The 26153-nt window shown below is 37.1% G+C and overlaps 1 protein-coding gene and 2 long non-coding RNA genes across 6 annotated transcripts in view; 2 read left to right on the top strand and 1 right to left on the bottom strand.

Annotated features, from left to right (window-relative positions):
• Positions 1-3889, top strand: part of LOC141376440 (uncharacterized) — a 5085-nt gene extending 1196 nt beyond the window's left edge. Inside the window, exons 1-2 of the long non-coding RNA XR_012386509.1 lie at positions 1-2685; positions 2739-3889. The exon at positions 1-2685 is cut by the window's left edge and continues 1196 nt beyond it. This is a non-coding gene — a long non-coding RNA (uncharacterized lncRNA). The remainder of the gene's footprint in view (positions 2686-2738) is intronic.
• A 739-nt stretch (positions 3890-4628) lies between these two features.
• acer3 (alkaline ceramidase 3) lies at positions 4629-25427 on the bottom strand. Of its 3 annotated transcripts, none has more exons than XM_073914025.1 (11): positions 25306-25427; positions 19131-19241; positions 18968-19020; positions 18787-18839; positions 17864-17945; positions 14840-14875; positions 14468-14526; positions 12178-12279; positions 8832-8936; positions 7413-8105; positions 4629-6204 (listed from the first exon to the last, which is right to left on the bottom strand). In XM_073914025.1, exons 1-10 carry the CDS (start codon positions 25406-25408, stop codon positions 8006-8008), a joined length of 804 nt encoding a protein of 267 aa, XP_073770126.1. In that variant the 5' UTR covers positions 25409-25427; the 3' UTR covers positions 4629-6204; positions 7413-8005.
• Positions 25225-26153, top strand: part of LOC103911775 (uncharacterized) — a 14326-nt gene continuing 13397 nt past the window's right edge. For both annotated transcript variants that reach the window (XR_012386500.1, XR_012386501.1), the window contains exon 1: positions 25225-25460. This is a non-coding gene — a long non-coding RNA (uncharacterized lncRNA). The remainder of the gene's footprint in view (positions 25461-26153) is intronic.

Raw genomic sequence — 26153 nt, 5'->3', positions numbered from 1 at the left:
TTTCATTCTAACATGGAGAGAATGTATTTCAATGTTTGCCAAACAAGAAATCAAAGCCTCCGCCAAAAATACTTCAAGTTTTTGAGCAGCTCATTACAGTATTGGTATCCTAGTAACCAAGAGTAAACAAGGCAAGCATAATGGAGTCACATGGGTGTAATATTCACTACTTCTGAGTCTCATTATTCGCATTAACCCTTTATCGCACATGTCGGAAACCACCTCAAGTCAGCTTTAAAAAATTTAGCGAATTAAGAGATTTTCTTTCTAAATTTGCCGTTTCCATAACTCGTTAGCTTCAAAATGCGCATTAAGGGGCCGTTCACACAGAATGCTTTTTTTTTCATTATATTACACTGTTTTCATAGTTTATGTAAACATGTTTTGATGGATGTGCATGACCCTTACGATCACGACTCTTATGATCTTTTATAGAGCCGCGCACGAGCTCCTAGGGCTAGGCGATAAAATTGATATCGATATTTATTGACCGAACACCTAAAAAAAAAAAAAGTTTGGTATGACTTGGCTATAGTTTTATTAATATATGTTTGCTTAGGAATGCCAATAAGCTCAGGGTGTGAGTTTGTCATTTCCAATGGAGGCGTGCGACTTGCACGAACCACACTTTTTCTAGGTACACCCAGTTAAAAAACATCTGAACTTTTCCAAATGCTGTGAGTGCACCGCAATTATGTAAGTAGAACCAATCTGCTTTACACTTTGTATGAAATATACACATTTAAGTAACGGCAGACTAATTACCTCACACACAAACACTGCAGTGCTTTTTACTTTTCTCGTTTATCTGTTTGTCATCCTCTGAGGAAACGCTTGATAGTCGGCTTGTTACGAGAGAGGCTATAGAAAATGATGAAGGAAACCCAGCGCTTGCTCTTGTCACTTCAAGTCAGAATAACAACCCATGCGAAAACGAGAGTGCCGTATAGCAGCAGTGAGGAGATTGTAAATAAAATAGGATGCAAGGATGTCACCAGAGTGGCTTTTTGGTTTCTTTTCTTGTGCATCCCAGCCACTAGCACCGCATCTGAAAGAATTTTTAGCATATGGGTAATGTAGTCATCTAACTTCACTATTTGTAATGTTGCAGTATGTATTTGAATGATGATGGTTAGTTCCTTTACTTGAAAGCTCAGATTCCATTATAATTTCTTTTGTTTACAGAGTTTGAGGTTTACTGTATCATTGTTATTGACACCTTACAGATGTTGATCTACCCTTACAATTGCACAGACTTTGTAACATTTTATTCATCAAGTTTGGGAGTCTCTTTAACACTTATGTTTATTTAATAAAATTTTGTTTAAAATTTTTGGTTTTGACCATAAAGCTATTTCCCCTAGTAATGTTGGTAAATTAAACTAAAGTGGTTAAACAACAAAAAATCCTAATATTCCTAGAAGTATTGTTTAAAAATATTCAATAAGTATCGATACCGAATGATATGAAACATGATATTGTGATACATTTGTATGATATATTGCCCAGCCCTTTGAGCTTTATTTTTTAGAAGACCATGTCAAGTTAAAAGTATTTAAACATTTACATTCGTTGCTGCTTATCAATGTCAGTATCAACTAGTGATGGGAAGTTCAGATCATTTTACTGACTCAAATCTTTGAGTCTCGTTCATCGAGATAAACAAATATGTTTTTGAGTCATTTCGTTCATTTGGTTCAATTTACCAAAATATTATTAAAATGTTACGAATTGCTTCCAAACACATCTACAACTAGCCTAAGTTGTAGTCTCTTTGCTCAGCTCACCTCTTCTTGTCTTCAAATGTCAGTGGTTCGTTCACGTTACACTGACAGTCACATATAATCTTAACCAATGTACACAGTCTGAGCCGATAGGAGCCATGATAATTAGTCCACCTTTTAAGTCTTCTGGTTCTTGAATTGTTCGTTCATCACGTGACAGAATGACTCAAACCAGAGGACTCGAGAGATGAACGGATCAATTCTTTTTCTGGCTCTAAATGCATATGATTGGCTCTTGATGAACGAATGACTCAAACCCGTTAGAGGACTCGAGAGATGAGCGGTTCAATTCTCTTTCCGGCTCTAAACGCATATGATTGGCTCGTGATGAACGAATGACTCAAACCCGTTAGAAGACTCGAGAGATGAACGGTTCAATTCTTTTTCCGGCTCTAAACGCACATGATTGGCCCGTAAGGAACGAATGACTCAGACCCGATAGAGGACTCGAGAGATGAACGGATCAATTCTTTTTCCGTCTCTAAACTCATATGATTGGCTTCTGCCTTTCCGCGATGAACGACTCAAAAGACTTGAAATGAACGATACCACCTGCACAAATGTGTGCATGCGCGGATGAACGAATCATTCCCTGAGAGGACTCGTAGTTCCTGAGTCATTGAAGATTCGTTCAAAATGAACAAATCGTTCATGAACAACCCATCACTAGTATCAACTCAGTGGACCAATCAGAATGAATTCAGAGGCATTGTAAGCTTTTTTGCAGTAATGTAATCTAATGTGTATTTATATAGCGCATGTATAGTGTATGGCCATACACTCAAAGCGCTTCAAAATCATGAGGGGGTCTCTTCATCCCCTTGGATGATGCAACGGCAGCCACAGGACAACGGTGCCAGTGTGCTCAACACACACCAGCTATTGGTGGAGTGGAGAGACAGTGATAGAGCCAATTCAGTGGATGGAGATGATTGGGAGGCAATGATGGGCAAGGGCCAATGCAGGGTATTTGGCCAGGACACTAGGGTTACACCCCTACTCTTTATGAGAAGTGCCATAGGATTTTTAATGATCACAGAGGGTAAAGACCTTGGTTTAATGTCTCATCCAAAAGACAGCACACACTGACAATATAGTGTCCCCTTCACTTTACTGGGGCATTAGGACTCACACAGACCACAGGTTGAGCGCCCCCTGCGGCCCTCATTAACACCACTTTCAACAGCAACTTAGTTTTCCCATGTGGTCTCCCATCCAGGAACTGACCAGACGCAGCCCTGCTCAGCTTCATTGAGTAACCGGTCTTGGGCTGCAGGGGGATTTGGCTGTGGCAGGTTGCACGTTAGCATGACAGCTGTTTTATTTGGCATTAACATGGCAGAGAAGGCACTTTTCTTTAAACCATTCTCAAATGTTGTGTGTTGCCACATTCTGTGTGAATGACCCCTAACACAGGGTGATGGATACCCAACTACAGATTCATCTGCTGTGTTTACAAGTGAGTCATTGAATCATTAATTGAACGAATTCCTTCAAAACAGCTGATCCATTCAGGCACAAAACTAATGCTGTGTTCACACCAGACGCGGAACTAGCGGATAAATCGCGATATTCGCGCATAAATAGCCGCGTGAACATTTGAGTTTACGCGATTCATACGGGCGTCAAACCCCACTTCATTCGCGTGTCAAATTCACTTCAGAACAGACGCAGATTCGCGTGATTGGCAGGGCTTCTGTCTGCCCGGTGACTCTAGCTTCATAGCTAAATGGCTAAAATGGATTTTATTAATACAATAACAGTGTTTATGTACTTTATGTATGCTGAAATACACCATCGATACGTTTAGGGTCGTGTCTGAGTCCACTACATGCTTTCAGAGGTGTATCCAGTTCTATGAGCTCATAAATTCCTCCAGAAACTGAACCTGGATCACAGAGGCTTTCAACGGTGCTTCTGACTGAGCCCAGCCCAGTTTGATGACTTGTTGTCGGTGTCGCCTGGAGGATTTCCCCCGGGAGACCATCAACAGGTTCTACGTCACAATCACGCCCCAACAAGAGCAAGCTTCTGATTGGTTAACGCGGCGCGAATGTCCGCTGAAGTTCAGATTTTCGAACTCAAGAGAAACGCGCAAAACGCTCAATTCGCCCCGTGCCATTCGCGCTATTCGCACCGCAGGATGTCTATTTGCGCGTTTGCATTGACTTAACATGTAAATCACTCGCGCTTGACGCGCGTTCCGCGTCTGGTGTGAACGCAGCATTAGTAGTGGCTTAATGAGTGACTCAGTGAATTACTGACTTGCTTATTTTGCTGAGTGACCATTAATCAGTCCTACTGTAATTAACTATATTAATATGTAAAATGTGTATCATGGACACAATTACCTAACAAGCAACTGTATCTTTGAATGGCACAGTCAAATGATGATTTTATAATAAAATATGCATGTTTTTCATCTCATACAGCCTCAATACAATTTTCAGGATGAAGATCTTACTCTCCAAACTGATTAACACTCATTCATTTATTAGCTTTTTAATTTGACCTTCATAATTTCTAGAAATGTAGAGATAAATAAAATGTTGCATTGTTGAAGTCTAGTTATGTTAAGTTCAAGTATGAAATATGAATACGCGACACAATCTTATGGAAGGATTTAGCGAATTACTGAATAATGCGCATGAATTTGCACAGTATCACTGGTACATTTTTGTACGTTCTGCTCCTTCTGTTATGTTTATGTTTCCCTTTCTTACATTTCACATTGTACAGACTCGTGCAAAATAATTCTCCCAAGAGATTGGGTAGGAATATGTAAAACTGACTAGATATGATCCATCAAAGCTATATTATTTTCCCTCAAAAAATTTAGAAATACCAAACTCTAGTTTTGGCCACTTCTTTCTCTTTTTTATGTACATTTTACTGTGTGCAAAATCACAAGACCACTACAAACCTTTTATCTAACCTAATAACACCATATGAAAAATACTATAGTCATTTATAATAAATGATAAAGTGTTTTTGAACCATACTATGGTAAATTACTTAAATTACTTTGTTGTGGTAGGTTTATGAAATACGGTTATTTACCATAAATATATTTTACACCGCTATCATGTTTTTAATAGTAAAAACTAATGTTGTTTTTTTTTTACCTTAAATTTTACAGATTTTTTTCATTCATTCATACATTCATTTTCCTTTGGCTTAGTCTATACCTGTCAACCCTCCCGTTTTTCTCATTATTCTCCTGTATTTTACAGTTCTATCCTGCAATCATCCCGTAAAGGTATTTTCCCATATTTTCAATCTTTCGATGAAAGGGTGGCAATAAACAATAAAGGGACGATCCTCCCTATATGCAAATCATACCGCCGAACCACCAGCGAATATCATTTGTTTTTAAATGCGAGTCTGTTCTGTGTTTTTGTTTTATTTAGGCATGAAAACACTTTGAAATATTTATAAAAATGGCGGGATTCCCTTTCCTGTTAAATACAGGTGATATCGCCGCTCCTATATGCACTATACAGTGAAGTAGAGGTGCGTGACTGTCAGAAGCGCTCCATGGTGATAAATAGAGGTTGTTTGTGAAACGGATTCTGTACACCCAATGTAAAGTGGAGCGACAGTCTGGGTTTTGGGTGCATGTTTGAACCATAACTGCCAACACTCCCGTTTTTCCCGGCAGTCTCCCGTATTTCAGATTCATCTCCCATTTTATACATCCCCCCTCCCCCATTTTCAGATTTCAAATGTTGGCAGGTATGGTTTAAACAGAAATATACACATAATTAATAATAATACCATCTAAAGATGTCAATCTTGGTGGGTATTTTGTCCTAAACAGCTGATCCATTCAGGCACAAAACTAACAAGTGGCCTAATGAGAGAGTCATTGAATTACTGACTTGCTTATTTTGCTGAGCAAGCATTAATCTGTCCTACTGTAATTAACTACATTAATATGTAAAATGTGTATCATGGACACATTTGGTCTGTCTCTTCAGTTCGCACTACCGCTATCAACCCCACCTCCCCCCCAAACATCCCTCCCCCCGCTCTACAAACGAATGCTTTCTTAATAGCATTAGATGTGTTAATTTTTAAAGTGACACCTCTGTTAATGTAATCAAACAAAAAAATCGAATTAAATGAGATTCATTCGGTGCTCTTTAATCGGAATGTGTAAGTTATTTATATACAATAGCTATTAATTTTAATAAGCTAAACTGCTTGCTAATTTATCGGCTGATAATGTATACTATTTAAGTTTTCTTTTGTAAATAATAATAATAAAACATATTACTAACCGTTGAACTTTTTATAAACAGCTAAACAGCTCCAGATGAACATATTTTTATATTTATTTATTAAACTGGGTTTGAGATGGGGTTGGGTTATGGTGGGCAGATCCCTTATTTTCACATCCCAATGTTGACGGGTATGTCTTACGCCTGTTTCACACCGCAAGCGTCAGCGGCGCGTGAGCAGAGCGTGAGCAGCGCGTGTGTTTTCGGCGTCCATGTTAACAGATGAGAGCTTTCATACCGCACGCAGCAGCAGCGCGTCAGTGCGAGGCGTGAGCGTCGCCGAAGCAGCAGTGCAGCGATAGTTTCGGCGCTGGGTCTATTTTTGACGCGCTGCTCACGCTCAATTAAAGTGACAGTGCATTGATAATGACCAAAACACATTGAATGACAGTAAAAAGTAGCAATTTTACCCAATAAATGCGTTAATAATGTCAAATGGTTTATATATAGTCATTCAAATGAACTTAAAACGATTAAAAACGGCAACAAACATTTATTTAGGCCCGAACTACAAAACCGAATGTAAAACAATTTTACTATCAGTTTTGCTTAAGTTGCACACTAGTGTTTTAGGAGAGGGGAAATAGAATATTTACGGGATTTGTAGTCCATAGCGAAGTGTATTGTGGGTAGTGTAGTTCGACACGCATGCTGGATGATGATAACTCGCTGTGTTCTGTGCAGCTGAGCAGAGCAAGAAAGTTTTAATCGGCTTTGTTTTATGTTCACTCGAGTTATTCCTACCGGGAGCTGTTTGCACTGTGAATCTGACAACACGAAAATAAGTAAAAGAATGGCATGCATTAATTACTTTTGTCCGTCTCATCATCTGCACGAGCATGAATTAACGAGCTGTTATTCTGCCGCTGGACATCACTGAAGCGGAGAAAGTAACACTAGTTTGATCATGTATAAATATCATTATAACTATATTGTATAAATATGACTATAACTAGGTCTACAGCAACCTGATAATCAAAAAACAAATGACATGATATCACAGGCGACTGTCTTCTGACTGTAGACACTTCTCATATAAGTTAGCTTGAGAAGCATACAGTACTATTTGATCTATACAATTTGTAAAATAAACATTTGCAGGTTAATGAAACAGCATAGGAGGGGCCTTTGTGCAGATGAAAAGTTTAAAAAGTGTATTTGTATATAGAGGGGTAACTAGATAGAATAGACAGAGATAGGTTGATCTCAGCAGCAGCTGCCGAAGAGCTGCGCGCTGCAGACGCAGCTGGTGTGAAAGGCAAACGCCTGCGTGCTGCTTCTGCTCGACATACGTGCTGCTCACGCTCTGCTCACGCGCCGCTGACGCTTGCGGTGTGAAACAGGCGTAAGTCCCTTATTTATCAGGGTCTCCACAGCGGAATGAACCACCAGCATATGTTTTACGCAGCAGATGTTTTTCAAGCTGCAACCCAGAACTGGGAAACACCCATACACTTGCATTCTCACACACACACTCATACACTACGGCCAATTTTGTTCACCCAATTTACCTATACCGTATGTGTTTGGACTGTGAAAGGATACCGGAGCACCCCACAGTTTAAAAACTAAAGTATACCAGAATAATTATTAGAGTTTGTCAGTTCACTGTAGTTAATACTACAATATGCTGTAGGATTTAATTAACAACATGTTGTAATACTGTATATACAGTATAATACACTTTACTATAGTATGGTTCAAAAACACTAGTATTTACTATAAAATACTATAGTATTCTTCATGTGGGGAAACATAATCTTTCCTTCTTTTGGCAGCTTTCTCAATAATGCACTTGGCAAACGGAGCCTGGAGAGGGAAACAGGGGAACCAAACCGACAGCCACGGATCACTTCTTGCTGCCGCTGAAGCTCATTGGCTGGACCTCCATCTGTCAGAGGTCTGTGATTGGTTCATTCTCCTCATCTCAAGTCATCCTCAGCTCGCCTTCTGAGATTCGATATGCAGCATTGGCCAAACGCCACATAAAAACTTCACTTTTGGTCTGTGCTTAAGGTAGGTTGACCGAATCTGGAGGCTATGGGGGAAAAATGAATCATTATACATACAGTAAAAGTCTTAGGCCACCACCAGTTTTGCGAGCCTAAGACTTTATGAAATTATGTGCTATTTAATATCTTTCAGCATCTCTAGGAGTTCTTCCTAAGATTTAGTTTATTCTATCTTTCCTTTTATCTCAAGGTGACTCTCATACTGCCTATAATATTGCCTAAACACACTGTACTGTATATAATATTCAGGTCGGGACTCTGTGGAGGCAATTTCATGACTGTCTTTGTTTTATTAGCTGTTCTCTCCGAGTATGATTTCATTACATTAGCAGTGTGTTTGGGATCATAAACATGCTGAAAAATTTAACTAACACAAATAAAGTGCTTTCTAGCAGGAATTACATGACGAATCAAGACCTGTCTGTACATTTCAGCATTCGCAATCCCATCAATTTAGCCAATATTGACAACATCTCTGGCAGAAATGCAGATCAAACCAAGAAACAAACGCATTCAGTATTATGTATTTATTCTTCTATCTTTCTTTCATATCTCTTAAACAATTCGACCCAAAAAGTCCAACTAGAACCTGTATCTTCTGGATGTATTTTAATAAAGAGAATGAGAAGTAGTATATAATCTCTCACCAAAACAACAAATGTAACTGGGGGACCTAAGACTTTTGCATAGTACTGTATAAATAGTGATATTTACTTTGGTTAATCATCCAAGTGACTAAATCTCACAGTTACCTGAGGAGTATGTGTAAATATGAGCCCAGGCCTGTTAGGATGTGCCACCAGGCGTGAAGCTGTGTAACTGCCCCAACCACCGGGGGCAATTGCTGCCTTGCTGATCTGAGGGAATCACAGACACACATAATAATTTACTTCAGCTGCTTTCTGCACAGAGGTACTCAAAATGAACACAGCAGATATAAGTAATAATCAAAGGCCTTGTTCGCACCTGGTATTAAAGGGGTCATGAAACTTCATTGAAAAAAAAGTGCTTCCACTAATTGTGCTGGGATCAGACAGGCTGTTTTGGAATTCGCAGCTTGGCTCTGCGCACCGTCTTTATCATTTAATTACTACACTATGGGCAGCGTTTATCTCTTATTTTAATAACCTACGTGCTTGGTCTTAAAGAGCATAGGGCAGGTAGACATAAGATATATATCAGAATTCACTTTTGCTATTTTAAGGATGGAAAAAACTGTCTGTGAACCAGCCGCATCATCTAAATAGCTTGTGCTTGTTCTCTTAATGAGCTTTGGTTGTGTTTTGGTTGTAGCATGCATTAAACCACTGGTGACCAAACTTGTTCCTGGAGGGCCGGTGTCCTGCAGATTTTAGCTCCAACCCTAATCAAACACACCTGAACAAGCTAATCAAGGTCTTACTAGGTATACTTGAATCATCCAGGCAGGTGTGTTGAGGCAAGTTGGAGCTAAACCCAGCAGGGATACCGGCCCTCATAGACCGAGATTGGTGACCCCTGCATTAAACCAATCAGAGTCTCATTCCCTTTAAGAGCAAGTTGTGATCGGCACATTCAATATTTACATGGCGGACTTTGTAAGTGGGGAAAACTGAATGCTCTACATCTTTACTTTACACATGTGAGTTAATGGCCAGCGCTAAACAGGCAGTGATGTAGAAGTAAGCCTTGATCTTATTCTTCGGAGGTGGAGATTATCCTCACAATTTTGAAATAACAGGGTTCCCGTGGGTCCTTAAAAAGTCTTAAAATGTCTTAAATTAAAATCCGGGAAATTAAGGTCTTAAATTGTCTTAAATTTACCGTAAAGTGGCTGTTAGATAATAAATTTTCAGCCGGTGTGCTTAATGATGATAGGGAAGCACAGTGGTCCACCGTAAAACATCTAATAGTTGATCATTTTAGCATGTGTGAAACAGGAGACAAATGACAGTCACCGTGATTTAGTGAAGTTTATTCATAAACTAATTTCGAGAGGATCACGTGCTTATGATTTATCACGGCCGGTCTCGCATTTGCTAAACAATATCTTCCAATCATATGAGCTGTAAGCTACTATAAATAACCACAGTTTTCAGTTCACTTTATCTTCGTTTGGAAGAAACCCTCCTCCTCCACTTTTCTCCTCCTTTACCTCTGATTGGGTGGCACGGCGGCCCAGTGGTTAGCACTGCGAGCCCCACACCCAGAACACTGCCAGCCCTGGTTCCACAGGACCGGTGAGTGTTTCTATGAGGAGTCTGTATGTTCTCCCCATGTCCGCGTGGGTTTTTCCCGGGTTTTCCGGTTTCCTCCCACCATCCAAAGACATTCAACATACATAACAATCAAGCATTTATCTAACCCCTCGTGTTCCCTTAGCTACCGCAGCAGGGGAGTTCTGAGATCCACCAAGCTCAGGCTCCCCCCTCGCTCTGCCAAACGGGAGGAAGCCCCGGGCTCGAGGAGTCCTTGAGCTCGGGGCTCTCTCCCGGGACAGCATGCCAAACAAGCTTTTATAAATCATCAGCTAAGTGTGAACTCTTGAATAAGCTTATTAAAACATGTAGCCTAATCTTGATAAGTGAAGAATTTTCAAATTATAACTAAATATTAAAATTAAAACATGAAATCATAATGTAGACAGAGTATACAGGCTTATGTTGGTATTAATCTTTTAATATTCAGCTTCACCGTCACCTTATTGTGAAGAGAAGTGGCAAAACAAATCCCACAGAGCCTTTACCTCAATTTCATTATTGCCAAATACAAGTCATCATTTATCTTTTATTTTAATTTAATTTGTTAAGAAAGACTTATTTTTTGGTGTGTTGGCCAATTTAAAGGCTAAGTGTATGTACCTGGGCCTATTTAGAGCGCTGAGATGTTAAGATGTTACAGAGGACTTATTTTATATTTTGTTCCAATTTCCAAGTAGTATATAGCCTACGTTATGAATAAGTAATGTTAACACATATAAACGACTTATTCATGAAAAAATACAGGAGAGCTGTGTGCATGTGCACATTTGAATAATGTTGGGGTATAAACGGGTTCAGGCTTTTTAAAAGCTGTCAATCAATCGGGCATAACTTTTATGGCCTGATTACAGCTCTAGTTCAGACGCCACCTCACAGTCAGCTATAACAGACACTCAAAAGGCAGGAACTGGGGGTTATCCATACTGTGACGAGGCACAATTCATTTAAATCTAACAAGGACATTAAATGGAGTAGCCTACTCCAGAGAAATTATGAAATGTTTGGGTGTTAAATTATATTTGTTGAGGTCTTAAAAAACATTCAATTGTACTTTTAAAATGGTGCAAAAACCCTGAATAAAGAGGCATATTCTACAACCTGTCATTATGGCAGACTGGCTTTACTATAAGCTGTTTTTAGATTAATGTGATAGTTCTTTGAGTTCCTAAATGCACATGAGGTTTTATAGTATTAAAAGATAAGGGGAAATTCCTTTCTTACTTCATGACCCTTTCATATGTTGCCATGTACAGTCCTATTCACTAACTTGCTTGCTTTCCCCAGAGGAAAGGGTCTTGAAACACAAGTGGACACAAGATAATGCGTAAAATGTGTCTTCGCCTCAACGGCATTTGTGATATGTATCTATCTACCAGTAGGACAGCCTCTTGTAAACACACGTACAACTAAATAGCAGAGGTAACACAAAACTGTTTATAAAATGTTTAAATATGTATAATTTTCTAACAAAACACATCCATTTGCCTTTAATCTCTTCTTGGAGCCATGTGAGGCCATTTTTAGCATGGATACATGTGCTTTATAAGACTTAAATTGGACTGTTAAAGAGAAACAATAACAGATGCCATTGTAAAGCTGGAATTATTATTATTTTACATAACTCTGGATTGTATTTGACGAAGAAGAAAGTCATATACGTATAGGATGCGTTGAGTGTGAGTTAATCATTAGCTTTTTTAGATTTTTGGGTGAACTAGCACTTTAATACCAGGAGGAAACAGGGTCTAAGTGATATTATCATATATAACATCTGATTTTTTGTATAATTTTATTAAATATTGAAAGCTAATGGTTATTTTAGTTGAGCAAATGTGATGCAAATGAAATGTATATCTACCTTAAAGAGTCACACATCATATTATCGATGTTCCATAATACGAATCCCAGCAGGAAGACGCTTAATGATGTAAAGCCGAGGGCTCTGAGCCACGGATAGACCCTGTGAAGCACAAACAAAATACTAAAGTGCATATTTACGTGTTTATAACACACATTCACATCAGTGCAGACCAGATTGAATAAATTGCCATTCAAGCCTGGCTACATTTTCATATAAAACACTCAAGTTTCTTAATCAAACCAATAGACTTTTGAACAAAAAACAACATAAATTTTCAGTTGTGAAATTGATTTCTTCCAGTAACTACTAGTGTTTTATAGATGCTGCTGTGAGCTCTTCGGATGTTAATCGATTGTATATGCATTTGTTGAATATATCTGCTTTAATTAACTCGCCATATTTGAAGAACAGTATTGTTTACTAATGCAATTTGTGCAGCAAAAGAAACTTACCCATGGTGCTGTACAAAAAAACTTATACCAGTGAGTGTGAATGAGCAAAATATACCTTTAGCCTTACTCGCTCTCAAAAAGCAATGCCAATGACAAATTAATTCAGTCTCCAATCGCTCACAAAATACTTGAGTATTCATTTAAGCTTATTAAGTTCATAGTCTTATATTTTTGTCAAATGTTTCTCCTCATAATTGATTGGTTTGCCCTGGCTTATAACTAGGCTTCACACAGAATCTGCACATGCAGAAATCCACAGATTTTTGAGCCCATTATGTAAATATAAATTTAATTCAGTTTTTATATTTATTATCAAATAATATGGAAATGTTCATATGGTTTACATACAGTACAATACAGTTTGTAAAAAAGTGATATTATCTGTCTTTTATTAGATTCATTATATTAAAGACTTACTTTTTTTTTTTATTCCTGTCTTTACCGAACACTAGTTCTAATTCATTTGCTGTGTAAACATTAAACAAAAGTTAATGAAAGTTTTTTTATTCATAAATTTGCTAATTTTTTTTGCAGAATGGTAGATTCTGTCTGGCCCTTCTTATAACCCAATATCAGAAGGAAAAAAATATTTAACGTATTGTCAAAAAATGAATTAGGCTAATTTCTTAGATCATTCATAAAATTTATTCTTACAAAAACATGGAATTTTAAAAAATGTATACTATTTAACATATTGTCAACAAAGTGGCTTATTCATAAGTCTATTCTTAAGATTCCTTCTTACGAAAATGTAAAATTTTTATACTACATGTATTGTCTAAAAAGTGGCTAATTCGTAAGATCAATTTTAAGATTCCTTCTTACAAAAATGTGCAATTAATTTTTTATACTGTTTTGCATATTGTCAAAACAAGTGGCTAATTCGTGAGATCATTCGTAAAATTAATTCTTACAAAAATGTAATTTTTTTTAACGATTTTACATATTGTCAAAAAAGTGGCTACTTCTTAAGATCATTTATAAAATTGATTTTTACGAAAATCAGCAACTTATTTTTTATACTATTTTACGTATTGTCAAAAAAGTGGGTAATTCATAAGATCATTTGTAAAATTAATTCTTACAAAAATGTAAAAATTTTATACGATTTCAGGTATTGTCAAAAAGTGGCTAATTCATAAGACCATTTTTAAGATTCCTTCTTACGAAAACATACAATTTTTATACTATATTTTATGTATTGTCAAAAAAGTGGCTACTTCATTAGATCATTCTTAAGATTCCTTAGGAAAATGTAGAATTTTTATACAATTTTACATATTGTCATAAAAAGTGGCTAATTTGTAAGACCATTCTTAAGAAATGTAGAAAATGTAGTTTTTTTTTTGTTTTCTTCGTTTCATGTATCGTCAAAAAAGTGGCAAATTCATAAAATTATTCTTACAAAAACGTGCCATGTTTAAAAAGAGGCATGCCACTAAACCCCACCATTTATGAACAAATCACAATAAAATGTACAAATGAGATCATACGAATTAGACAATAGATCAAAAAGTTACGAATTGCAGTCAGATTGCGTTTTTTCAATCCATATAAAATTAAGTAATGAGAAAAATAATTCTTGGGCCAGTGCTGGTGGAAAAAAGTAAAAAAGAAAAAATAAATCATGTGAAAAGAACTCTTACTCAAATGCTTAGAGACATTTTCTGTGTGAGTAGTTACTTTAAAAAACGAATGGAAAAAAAAATTGGCTTTAACAAGATAAATTTTAATTGAATTAATTTTTTTTCCTATTAAATATCGCATTTAATTTGGAAATCGATTGCAAATGCAGAGATTACAGACTTAGAAATGACATTGATGAATTCACTCACCATGTGACTATGAAAACAGAGCGAATCACCAAGAAAGCCACGAGCACGGCATACATGACCTGAGGGGGCAATGATAAAACATTTGTTAACCGCTGAATTTAACATCACAATACATAAACAATACGACTATTTAAATGGTGATTTCTTTCAGTGTCATGATGCCTGGTTTAAACAAAAGATATCACAGTGGAATGTTTACTGAGGCTCTTAGCATTCAATAGCATAAACATAAATACAGCCACGCCCTGCTGTCATGCTCTTAAAGCTTCAGAAGCTCACAATAAACAGACTGCAGGAGAGCGCATGGAGCAAATAGAATAAAACAAATAGAAGTGTTTAAGATCTGGCAGTACAGTTACTGTCAGGTCTTACCTGATGAAAGACAGGCTCTTTCCATAGCAGGTAAATCTGTAGACGACAAATGAGATGCACTTAATGAGCACAGATTTAAAAACTGAAAATTAAAAATTTAGAAAACTAGGCAATATTTTAGCATGCATGCACTGTAAAAAAGGCAATTGTTTTTACAAATTTAAGTGGATTGAACATAAAACAATTAAGTTGTCCCCCCAAAAAACCCAAGAATTGAGTTGTTTCATCTCATTTTAAATAAGTAGTTAGAACAAACAGCAAAAGTCATTCATTTAGTGTAAAAAGTAGGGATGTGACAAGATCTCGGGCTTTGAGATCTTGCGACAAGATTTCCTGTCGAGGTGTAAAGTTGTCTCGTGAATTGTGATGTTATGCTGAAGCGTGAGAGTGAATTTAGCGGGATTGGAGGTAGGATTGGATTTGAACCGCACATCAAGTGCTTTCCACACACCTGGCAACCCAGGCTGCCTCTGTGTTGCACGTCACTCATTGCATAGGCGGGTGTGATGAAACCCCTTTTTTTACTGGAGTTCAAGGGTTGCCGCATCCAAAAGCAGAGGCTGCTACAACTGCTTTTGCCTTGAATAAAAGACTAAATTCCATTTATATATTTCCTCATTGAAGACTTCTTAAAAATAGTATAAAAATTTCGTTCTCGTGAACACAATCTCGTGAAGTAAGAGTCTCGTCACACCCATATAGAAAGCATTAATAAACTGAAGTCCAGTGTCTACTTTAACGTTTTAAATTAATTGAAATGTCAAAATGGGGTGTTTCATTATAAAAAAAAACAGAAATGTGCGCACATCTAGAAAAATCTTGAAGGCAGGTGCACGATCAAAAAACAAACATAAGTAGCAAAAGATTCAAAGTAAATCGGCACACTGCCACTTTAGCTCTCAAAAAATTTTTATTGTCAAAATTACAAAATCACAACGTTTCGACCGACATGGTCTTCGTTGGTGACCTGGGGCCTCATGTATCAACGCGGCGTACGCACAAAAACTTTGCGTACGCCAGGTTTCACGCTCAGAATCGCTCACGTTTGGATTTACTAACAATGAACTGAACGTGGGAATGTGCGCAGCTTCACGGCAGCTTTTTGGCAGGCGTACGCACATTTTTTGTGCGTGTCTGTTTTATTTCCATTGGCGACTCCTAGAGGCAGTTGTGTTAAATTCCTCTCTACAAAGTGTCTGAGCCTTGCAATGGCAGCTGTATGAGACGGGTTCATCTAGCAGGTAAAAAAGGTTTCCATACCATACAGTTGAGCAGCTAAACATTAAAGCACAATTTGCAGCGGTCGCCTGTTTTCCCAATGTAATCTGAGCGATCTACTGCACGCACATTGCTATAAAGACACTATCTGAAGATGAATTTGCATTCGTGAATCAGAAACATTTCATTCAATAAATGTGCAAATAAAATATGATGCACAAACTTATTGATGATTCCTACTTGTCTTTCTCGTGATAAATAGTTGGCAAAATCTGATATGTAGCGGGGAAAAAAAAGAACAAAGAGTTCATCAGACGCTGGATTCGAGCCGAGTTCATGCTCGAACGTGTCAAAACATGTTGACATGCGTCTTACGAACGCGCCACTGAGACTATTAAGACTGCTGCAACATTTTACAGATATAAACCACACTATTTATTTTTTTAATGCACTCAGTGCAATGTTCAGACCCAACTGTGTTGACCGCATCAGCTAAACTCTCCCACTCTATTTTTTTCTTTTGTTGTTAATTCCGGAGAACAAACTTGCAAATAACACCGCTTTTCTCCGGTCTACCTCCGAAAGCAGCACCTCCAATTCACATTCTGTTCAAAGTTTCTCTTTTTGCTTGCTTTTGCCATTGCTTTTTCGTTGGGTTTTTCCATTAGCATAGTCATTAGCATATTCATACGGGGAGGAGGCAGGGAGGGGTTTTGTGCTCGTGCATGTTGCGCTCAGTTTCACGTTCATTCGGATGTACAAAAGAATATGCGTGAGATTCGGCGTACGCAGTGTTTCATACATCTGATTTTTTTTCTGCGTACGCACATTCACAGCTTTGTGCGTACACAATGTTTTAGTAAGATTTCCACGAAAGATTTTTACTTTGAATCTTGTGTTTCATTATAACTCATTAAATCATTAGGTTGAATTAAAAATAAAATGAAACTGCATACTAATTTTGTCTTGTACAATATTTTAATAATCATCCATATATTTATACTAAGTTACACTGTTCAGTATTTTAGGTCATTTTTGTCATGCCAGGTAATTTTTTTGAGCATTTGTATGTAAATTGTAGCTGCTGCTTTTGAAAAGGCTTAATAAATCATTATTATTATTAGGTGACTCAGTGGTTAGCAATGTCGCCTCACAGCAAGAAGATTGCTGGTTCGAGTCCCAGCTGGGCAAGTTGCAAGACATGCACCATAGGTGAATTAAATAAACTAAATTGGCTGTAGTGTATGTGTGCGAATGAGTGTGTATGAATGTTTCCCGGTACTGGGTTGTAGCTGGAAGGGCATCCGCTGTGTAAAACATATGTTGGATAAGTTGGCGGTTCATTCCGCTGTGGCGACCCCTGATGAATAAAAGGGCTAAGCCAAAGGAAAATTAATGAATAATAATAATGATTAATGGGTAATTAGGCGAGAATATTTTTTTTCAAATAATAATAATAATAACCATTTTATGTTAATTATTTTAATTTAAATATTAAAAATATCTCTGACTTTTAGGCTTTCTTTACAGTATATAAATATAGCCCATTTCGATGTGGTGATGTCATTGGCCTACGAACATTTCCCGCTTGTTGTCAAACTATTGTATAACTATAGCAAGAGGAACTTTCAATATAAACGTTATAACAGCTATCATGGCATTATTTATCAATATGTAGACCGTTTTGGATTCTCGGAAGCAATGGAAGTTAAAAATGTAAAACAGAAAGTATGTTAGGGCCACTGTTATTGTTTAAGTCCCTCAAAACGCTCTATATGTTTTTGTTAATGTAAAAAAAATACTTACCACACTAACAATAATACTGAAGGTCAGCAAAAGTATAATTGAGAAATAGTTAACGGCACGCTCTTGCTTGAAGCACTCGTATCTGTAAAAATCGTAAAACACTCATTCAGATCAGTCACACGTAAAAAACATCACGCAAATATATATATTTTAGGTAAGATTTCTTTAAAGGATATGTATTTATATTCAGTAGGCCTTTCACAATAATCAATATGACGACTTATCGCACAACACACGGACTCAATAATTTTGTTGATGCAATATATATCGCCCATACATAAACACCCATTCTAGCAACATTTAGCTGATTGTCCAACATCTCTCTCTATCTCTATTGGAGGAGTCAGTGTCACTATGGTTAAAAAACACAGTAGTATTTACTATTCATTGCTATAATATATATTCATGTGGGTGTCTGACAACTGAAAATAGATCTGGTAGCAAATAGCGCAGCCTCTGTTACTTTTTACCATGCAATTTGCTGTTAACATTTATTATTATTTATTTAGGATATGAATTTTTACATTCTGATTCCAGTGCCTCATTATTAAATTATTAAAATGACTATAATTAAAGTAAATATTTTAAAGAATAAAATATTATGATGCTATTATATTGTCATTCTGCCATTATATAATGAGGGCTATAAAATGCTCTTAAAATGACAATAGTATTGTTTATCGCATTATATTCTGGTGCAATATATCGTACAGAAAAAAAATAGATATCATGACAATCCATATATTCAGCTTATTAAAAATGCTTCTTTCTGACCCCAAACTTATAAACATGAGTTAGCATAAAGAAGTCCAAAAGATTAATAGTTCAAAACATCGTATCTATCAAATGCAGCATCTGATTATTATTAAGGTCAAGTAAACAGTGTCAAACGATGCAAGTGTAATAAAAAAAGGTCAACTTACAGACAGTAAACAAAGACGCAGCAGCTGTAGATCATCGGCAGCTCATCCAGTAACTAAACACAAAAGACAATCCAGACAACATTTATGGGTCACATGTGATTTATTGCCACTGCTTTGTGTCATGCGCTGTACCATTACATAAAGCAAATCCTCTAATTCGCTAAAGAAAAGTCAAGCTTACCTGCATTTCATACTGTAGTGTCATGTGGAAGCTCCATGAGCCAATCCCTACAGCTGGACCAACAAAACAGTTCATTACATCTCTATTTGCTTAGGAAATTTAGTAAGACTGAGAAAAAATACAGTGGTTTCTATGATAAGTATATAAATGAATCCGTTCATACCAGCAAGTCCTAAAAACGACCACACATAGCGTACTTCCAAACCATCTCTACACGTCTGAATGGCTCCATAAATGGGAGGTAGGATCATTATCAGGTTACTGACAGTATTCCCTGCAGAGAGACAAAAAGCAATGGTTTCATGTTAATGAATGAACATATGAAAGGGTTCGTTCACCCAAAAATTATTCATTCATTTATTTTCCTTTAGCTTAGTTTCAATGTCAGGGGTCGCCACAGCAGAATGAACCGACAACTATTCCAGCATGTTTTACGATGCCCTTTTGGACAATTTAGTTGATTTAATTCACATATAATGCATGTGTTTGGACTGTTAGGGAAACCAGAGCAACCGGAGCCAAAATGGGGAGAACATGCAAACTCCACAATGCCAACTGGCCCGGCTGGGACTCGAACCAGCGACCTTCTTGCTGTGAGGTGACAGCGCCTCCGGTTTCCCCCACAGTCCAAAGACATGCGCTATATATAGGTGAAATAAATAGGCTAAATTGTCCGTAGTGTATGTGTGTCAAGGAGTGTATGGATGTTTCCTAGTACTGTGTTGCGAGTGAAAGGGCATCTGCTGCGTAAAACATATGCTGGAATAATTGGCGGTTCATTCCGCTGATGAATAAAGGGACTAAGCTGAAGGAAAATGAATGAATGAATATTCATTCATTCATTTTCTTGTCAGCTTAGTCCCTTTATTAATCCGGGGTCGCCACAGCAGAATGAACTGCCAACTTATCCAGCAAATTTTTATGCAGCGGATGCCCTTCCAGCCACAACCCATCTCTGGGAAACATCCACACTCAGTCACACACACACTCATACACTATGGACAATTTAGCCTACACAATTCACCTGTACCACATGTCTTTGGACTGTGGTGGAAACCGGAAACCCACTTGAAGGCAGGGAGAACATGCAAACTCCACACAGAAACGCCAACTGAGCTGAGGTTCGAACCAGCGACCTTCTTGCTGTGAGGCGACAGCACTACCTACTGCACCACTGCCTCGCCCTAAATGAATATAATTCAACAATTGTTGGTTTTGTACAATATTTTCCAGCAACAACTCTCAATGTTATAAGAAGACAAACTGCTGCTTGCTTGCTTACTCGTTTGGTTATGTACTATTATTTAAAGCCCGATCACACTGAACACGTTGTTTAATGTGTTTTTAAAGCAGTATTCTATTAGCAATGAGATTTTTGCGAGCTGCTTATGTGCCTTGCGTATTCACATTTTAATAGAAAAAAGTTGAGATGTTTTCACCTCGAAAATGCGAGCGTGTACCGTGATAACAACATAACCTGCAGCAAACTTCCACTTGAATTGATGCGAACAGTAGTTGAGTGAACTTCATCCAAACTGGCCTCTTAGCACCAGCAGCAGCTGTCAGACTGCTATTGTGCCTGTTTGCTGAGTCCAAGAAAACTAAACCTATTTTAGAAAGCCCTAACATACTGTGTACAGGCCTATTGTTTCACTGTTTGCATATATGGCTCATCATACCAAACATAGCACATTCCTTCACTGGACACTAAAGACCCAATAATCTTACCAGCACTAAAATTCCTAATGGATCTATGTTAACTGCTGATTGAGATATATGACCTGGCTCACATGGAATCTGCGGGCGCAGAATTCTGCCGATTATTAGCCCATCATTAATTACATTTATTTGCTTGAGTAAATGTGTGTAAATCTAAATTTATTCAGTTTTTTTTTTTTATTTAATTACAGTAATATTATTGACTAATATGAAAATTTTCATCTGATTTATGTACAATGCAGTTTGTAAAGTAATATTTTCTGTCTGTTAGTATATATATTATATGAGAGACTTGCTTTGTTTACCAAATAAAGTGAATCTAATTAGATTTGCAATTTAAACATTAAATAAAAGTTAAAAAGGTATTTATTTTTAATTCCCTAATTAAGGTTTTAGTTATAGGGCGAGGCAGTGGCGCAGTAGGTAGTGCTGTCGCCTCACAGCAAGAAGGTCACTGGGTCGCTGGTTCGAACCTCGGCTCAGTTGGTGTTTCTGTGTGGAGTTTGCAAGTTCTCCCTGCCTTCGGGTGGGTTTCCTCCGGGTGCTCCGGTTTCCCCCACAGTCCAAAGACATGCAGTACAGGTGAATTGGGTAGGCTAAATTGTCCGTAGTGTGTGTGTGTGTGTGTGTGTGTGTGTGTGTGTGTGTGTGTGTGTGTGTGTGTGTGTGTGTGTGTGTGTGTGTGTGTGTAGGTTCATTCCGCTGTGGCGACCCCGGATTAATAAAGGAACTAAGCCGACAAGAAAATGAATGAATGAACGAAAGGTTTTAGTTATGATACTCCCAAAATAATTCCGCAGATTTTTACCAAAATTTTCACCAGAAATAGCAAAAAACGTCTGCAGATTCCGTCTGGCCCTGTATTTGACTAATTCATGTTATAACATAATACTAAAATAGTTATTTCTTTCTTAAACTGTCCATATTGTGATATGTTGAAGTAGTGTTGAGCGATATGATATAAATGATCATATTCTGAAAACAATATATATATCACAAATTCAGTATAGTACTGTACATTTATTCAATTACTTGTTTATATACACTACCTGACCAAAGTCTTGTCACCTATCCAAGTTCTAGGAACAACAAATAATAACTCGACTTCTTGTTGATCATTTGGTATCAGAAGTGGCTTATATGAAAGGCACAGGCTTCTAAATGTTGCTTATATTCCCAAACTAAAATATGATCATGCCTTGATTTTACTTATTTAATTAGGACAGTAAGGTCTGACTTTGCTTAGACAAAAGTCTTGTCACTTAACAGAAATAATGTGCAGTATAGAATATAAAGTCATGCTGCAGTGGAAAAAGAGTTAATATTGTGTATGACTCCATCATGAGCTTGGAGGACTGCATCCATACATCTCTGCAAGGACTCAAATCACTTATTAATAAAGTCTTCTGGAATGGCAAAGAAAGCGTTCCTGCAGGACTCCCAGAGTTCATCTAGATTCTTTGGATTCATCTTCAGTGCCTCCTCCTTCATCTTACCCCAGACATGCTTAATAATGTTCATATCTGGTGACTGGGCTGGCCAATCCTGGAGCACCTTGACCTTCTTTGCTTTCAGAAACTTTGATGTGGAGGCTGATTTCTGTGGGAATCTTAGGTCCATGCGGGTTCCAATAGGTCTTCTGCAGTATTTGTGATGATCGTGATGCAGCTCAACCGATGATTCATCAGAAAAACTAGAAGTCAAGTTAATATTTGTAGATCTTACAATTGGGGTCGACAACAAGTCTTTTATCAAGTTGTGTATATTTACCACATGTAAAGCACTGTTGCTTTTATACATTGCATTTTATTTTCACTCAATATGTGATCATATTTCTGACATTATTTACTACTTCAGGCCAAGGCAAATGTTTATATGAATACATAAATATGAATGAAATATAAAACTCTTCAAAAATAAAAAAATTCAAAAAGCTAAAAAAATCTTTCAAGTTAGCAACTTTCTCAAGAAGTTTCTGTCTGCACCCTTGTATTGACGTATATTATTGCATTCATATGTATTATGAAAAAAGTATAACCATTGACAATGTATTGTGTGACACCATGACTTGAAGGATCGAACATAATATGAATTGACAGACCCTATTTTAAAGGTTATGAATTAGTCTGAATTAGGTCTGCTATTGACCTTATTCTTCAATGCTGAAGTGCGCTAGTTTTGCGAATGTTTTAGAACTTCCGATTCAGTCGCCTATGGGAGAAATGACGAGGAATAATAAACGGCAGAAAACGTCAAACTACTTGCTCTACAAACAAATGTTTGGATGATTATACAGACCAAGTAGAATAATATAATAAGAAAATATCAGTTTGCAACATCAAACAGCAAAACGATCAGTTTTTAATGTCTAAAAATGAATGGAAGTGAATGAGACCGGAAGTCTTGAGCCAAAAAGATTCAAATGGCTGCGCCTGCTTGTTGGCGAAGAATAAGGTGAATGGGCATTGACCGGTATAAGACTCTGACGGTATGATAACCGGTTTAACAGTTTCACAGTACTGTATTAACTGCTCTAAAATAATGTTAAAAATGTCTGGGTAAAAAAAATAAAACTTTTTCCCCTTTGACCACAATATAATTCATTTTGAGAAATATTTAAAATATTTTGGCGCAGTAAACATGTCAGGTTAAATAATTAAAAAGAATCATTAACTTCTACTGTCTTCATTTGTTTTCTTTACAATTTAAAACATTATCTTTGGATATCTTTTCTGCTGGAGATACTGTTGTCCTGAAAAAAAAAAAAAAAATTATATTAAAAAATGTAAACATACCTTGGGAATGGTAAGCAGAAAATTTGGGTGGTTATTAAACCTTGACTTTTCCAAAGCGCGGTATACCTTGAAAACTGTTTTCATCACATGCCTAGTTTCAGTGGCCTACTTTTTTTGTGTTGGTCAACTGATTACATACGAAACCAGAAGTCCACTTCTAAATAAACAGTAATGATTACCATATAGATTTAAATGCAAATCAGCACAGAAAACACAGTCGTCTTGACATTTCGAAAGCACAAACCTGTTTAAGATTCAAAGTAGTCATTAATGGGTAGCCATAGACAATGACAAATTACTTTAAAACCTAACTAATTTTGTGCAGAAAATAAGACTGGAATTGCTGACGACTCTTTCAGGCAGCTCAGATTGATCATTTTTTGATACACTTTGATCTTTAAAATGTTACATGACTTTTACATGAACACACAGCTACATTGACAGATATGTAATATTCAAAAAGCTTAATAAGGGACTTTAAAAGGCCTTCGAAAACTACAGGGAGCACAAGCTTTATTAGTAATAACGTGCAAATGCATTAACTGTCAGTCTGTGCCCTTTGACCAACTTATCAAAGTGACCTGAAGCCTACTTCAGCAAACAACACCACCAAATAATGGCTACAGCACACACTGTGACCTTCCACACTTTCATGGTATACATTCACCAGTCAAGCAGAACGTCTTAATATAGCAATCAACAGAATCTGGTTGTTATTGCTTCTCATATGTTTATTCACCTGAAGTATTCTGTAGATATCACTGTTTTTTTAATGTGTAACGAGGGTAACACATTTACATACATACTGTGTGGAATATGGTTTATTCCTATATTATGATATAAACAAAGCACCCATGCTAAAAAAAAGTGAATTGTCTAGTCTTTTCGCTTTATAAGACTGTTTGTTTACTGTTTTAAGATTGTTTTTTATCATATCTCCAAGGACTTTATTTAATATTGAGATTATAATGTGATTATTTAGCTTATTTTCCCCTTTTCCCAACAATGTTCATCAGCCCTTTTTCAATTGGTCAGGCTACAAAACCAACTTAACCTGCTAAGGTTAAACACACATTAGGCTAGTTTATATGTGGTTATTTTTCTTTTAGCAGTGGCCAAAAACGTTTAATCAGCCTACTATTAAGTACAAGTTGTTTGTTAAATTGCACTAATAACTCGGTCATACATATTTAGTTACAGTTTATAGTTAACAGGATGATTGTCTAATTCAAATCACTGCAAACAAATTGAGACCACATGGCCTCCCCATAGCCAATGTATTATTTAAGCAAATCATAACATTGAATATTAAAACCATAAGCGTGCTGAAAATCATGGTTCATATTCTTGATTCCGCTTGATGTCAGCACGAGCTCCTGCCTAAATATTGCCACACAAAGGGATTCATTCATTACTTTCTCAGTCATTCGTGTTATTTTCCTGCTTATTATTGAGCTTTACAGATATAATAGATGGCTCAACACGTACAGAGAGGGACGCTGGCCTCGGCTGCTAATCCTACTATGGCAACTACGAACGAATTATAATAAGGTTACGCTGACGTCGCGTTGCCTTCTTAATATTAATTACGCAATGTTGCCGTTCCCTCCACCGGAAAACAACTGCCTCCTGTATATTAACTAGGTCACGCTGACGCTGCGCCGCAACCAACAAATAGCAAGTCACGCCTCATGAATATTAACAAGACGCCCTCCCATAGTAGGATTCAACAGTACTCCTAGCGAAGGTTGGAACATCCGTGTTTACGCGATAGTAAACCGCGAGTCCCGAAAACACATAAGCCCACCGCAAAAACGTACTTACAGAATTCTGCGATGTAATAAGAGACCAAATAATTCTCCTCGCACCAGTCGAGAGTGGAAGTCGGTGTTCCCCAGTAGCCCGGCCTGTCCGCCGCCGGAGCCATGATGACGGTGATCGGAGAGGTCGGACGGGCGGAGGGAGGAGCTGTTTTAACGGTAACGGATTCAGCGCTCCGTCCAATCTGAACGGGCCTACGTGCGATAACAGTTGAACGGCAAACAATAGACTTCTGGAACTTAATATAGCGACAAGTGGTGAACTTTGATAAGATAGTGTGTAATATGATGTAAACATAAATACATTGTATGATATATTAATATTTAAATGTTATTAAAATGTTAAACATAAACCAAACTAACAGTGTCGAAAATTATCATCTTCCCAGAGGAGGTGAAGAGAGAAAACATGCTTACATAATAACACACACACACACACACACACACACACACACACACACAAACCTACAGCTAGCTTTATGTAAACTTTACATATACTTAATGATTTTAATACTGTACAAACTGTGTTTTTTGTATCTCCCACCCTTAAACCCAATTCTAAATAGTCCTGTCTGATTTATGAGCCGTTTTTCATATGGGGACCAAAAATTAAGTAAAGAAAAATGTCCCCACAAGGTCAAAATTGACTGGTAAACAACCTGAGGAATACAAGGCACACACGCATGGATATATAGGCCTACTTTATATATTAAATTAAATAATGTAAACATAAATACATTGTCATTATATGTTATAATATATTCATATTTTAATGTTCATAAACCAGACTGAAATAGTATCGAAAATTATGCTAAAGCAGGTGAAGAGAGAAAATATGCTTATACAGTATAT

Source organism: Danio rerio, chromosome 10, assembly GCF_049306965.1.
Source record: "Danio rerio strain Tuebingen ecotype United States chromosome 10, GRCz12tu, whole genome shotgun sequence".
NCBI classification, from domain to species: Eukaryota; Metazoa; Chordata; class Actinopteri; order Cypriniformes; family Danionidae; genus Danio; species Danio rerio.
This window is presented reverse-complemented; position numbering and strand designations above follow the sequence as displayed.

Coding starts and splice junctions, on each gene's coding strand:
- acer3 (XM_073914025.1), bottom strand. CDS start 25,408: ATGGCTCCGGCGGCGGACAGGCCGGGCTACTGGGGAACACCGACTTCC. Junction 12,280..14,467: donor TCTGTTTTCATAGTCACATG/GTGAGTGAATTC, acceptor TGTGCTTCACAG/GGTCTATCCGTGGCTCAGAG. Junction 8,106..8,831: donor TATTTACACATACTCCTCAG/GTAACTGTGAGA, acceptor TTTCCCCCATAG/CCTCCAGATTCGGTCAACCT.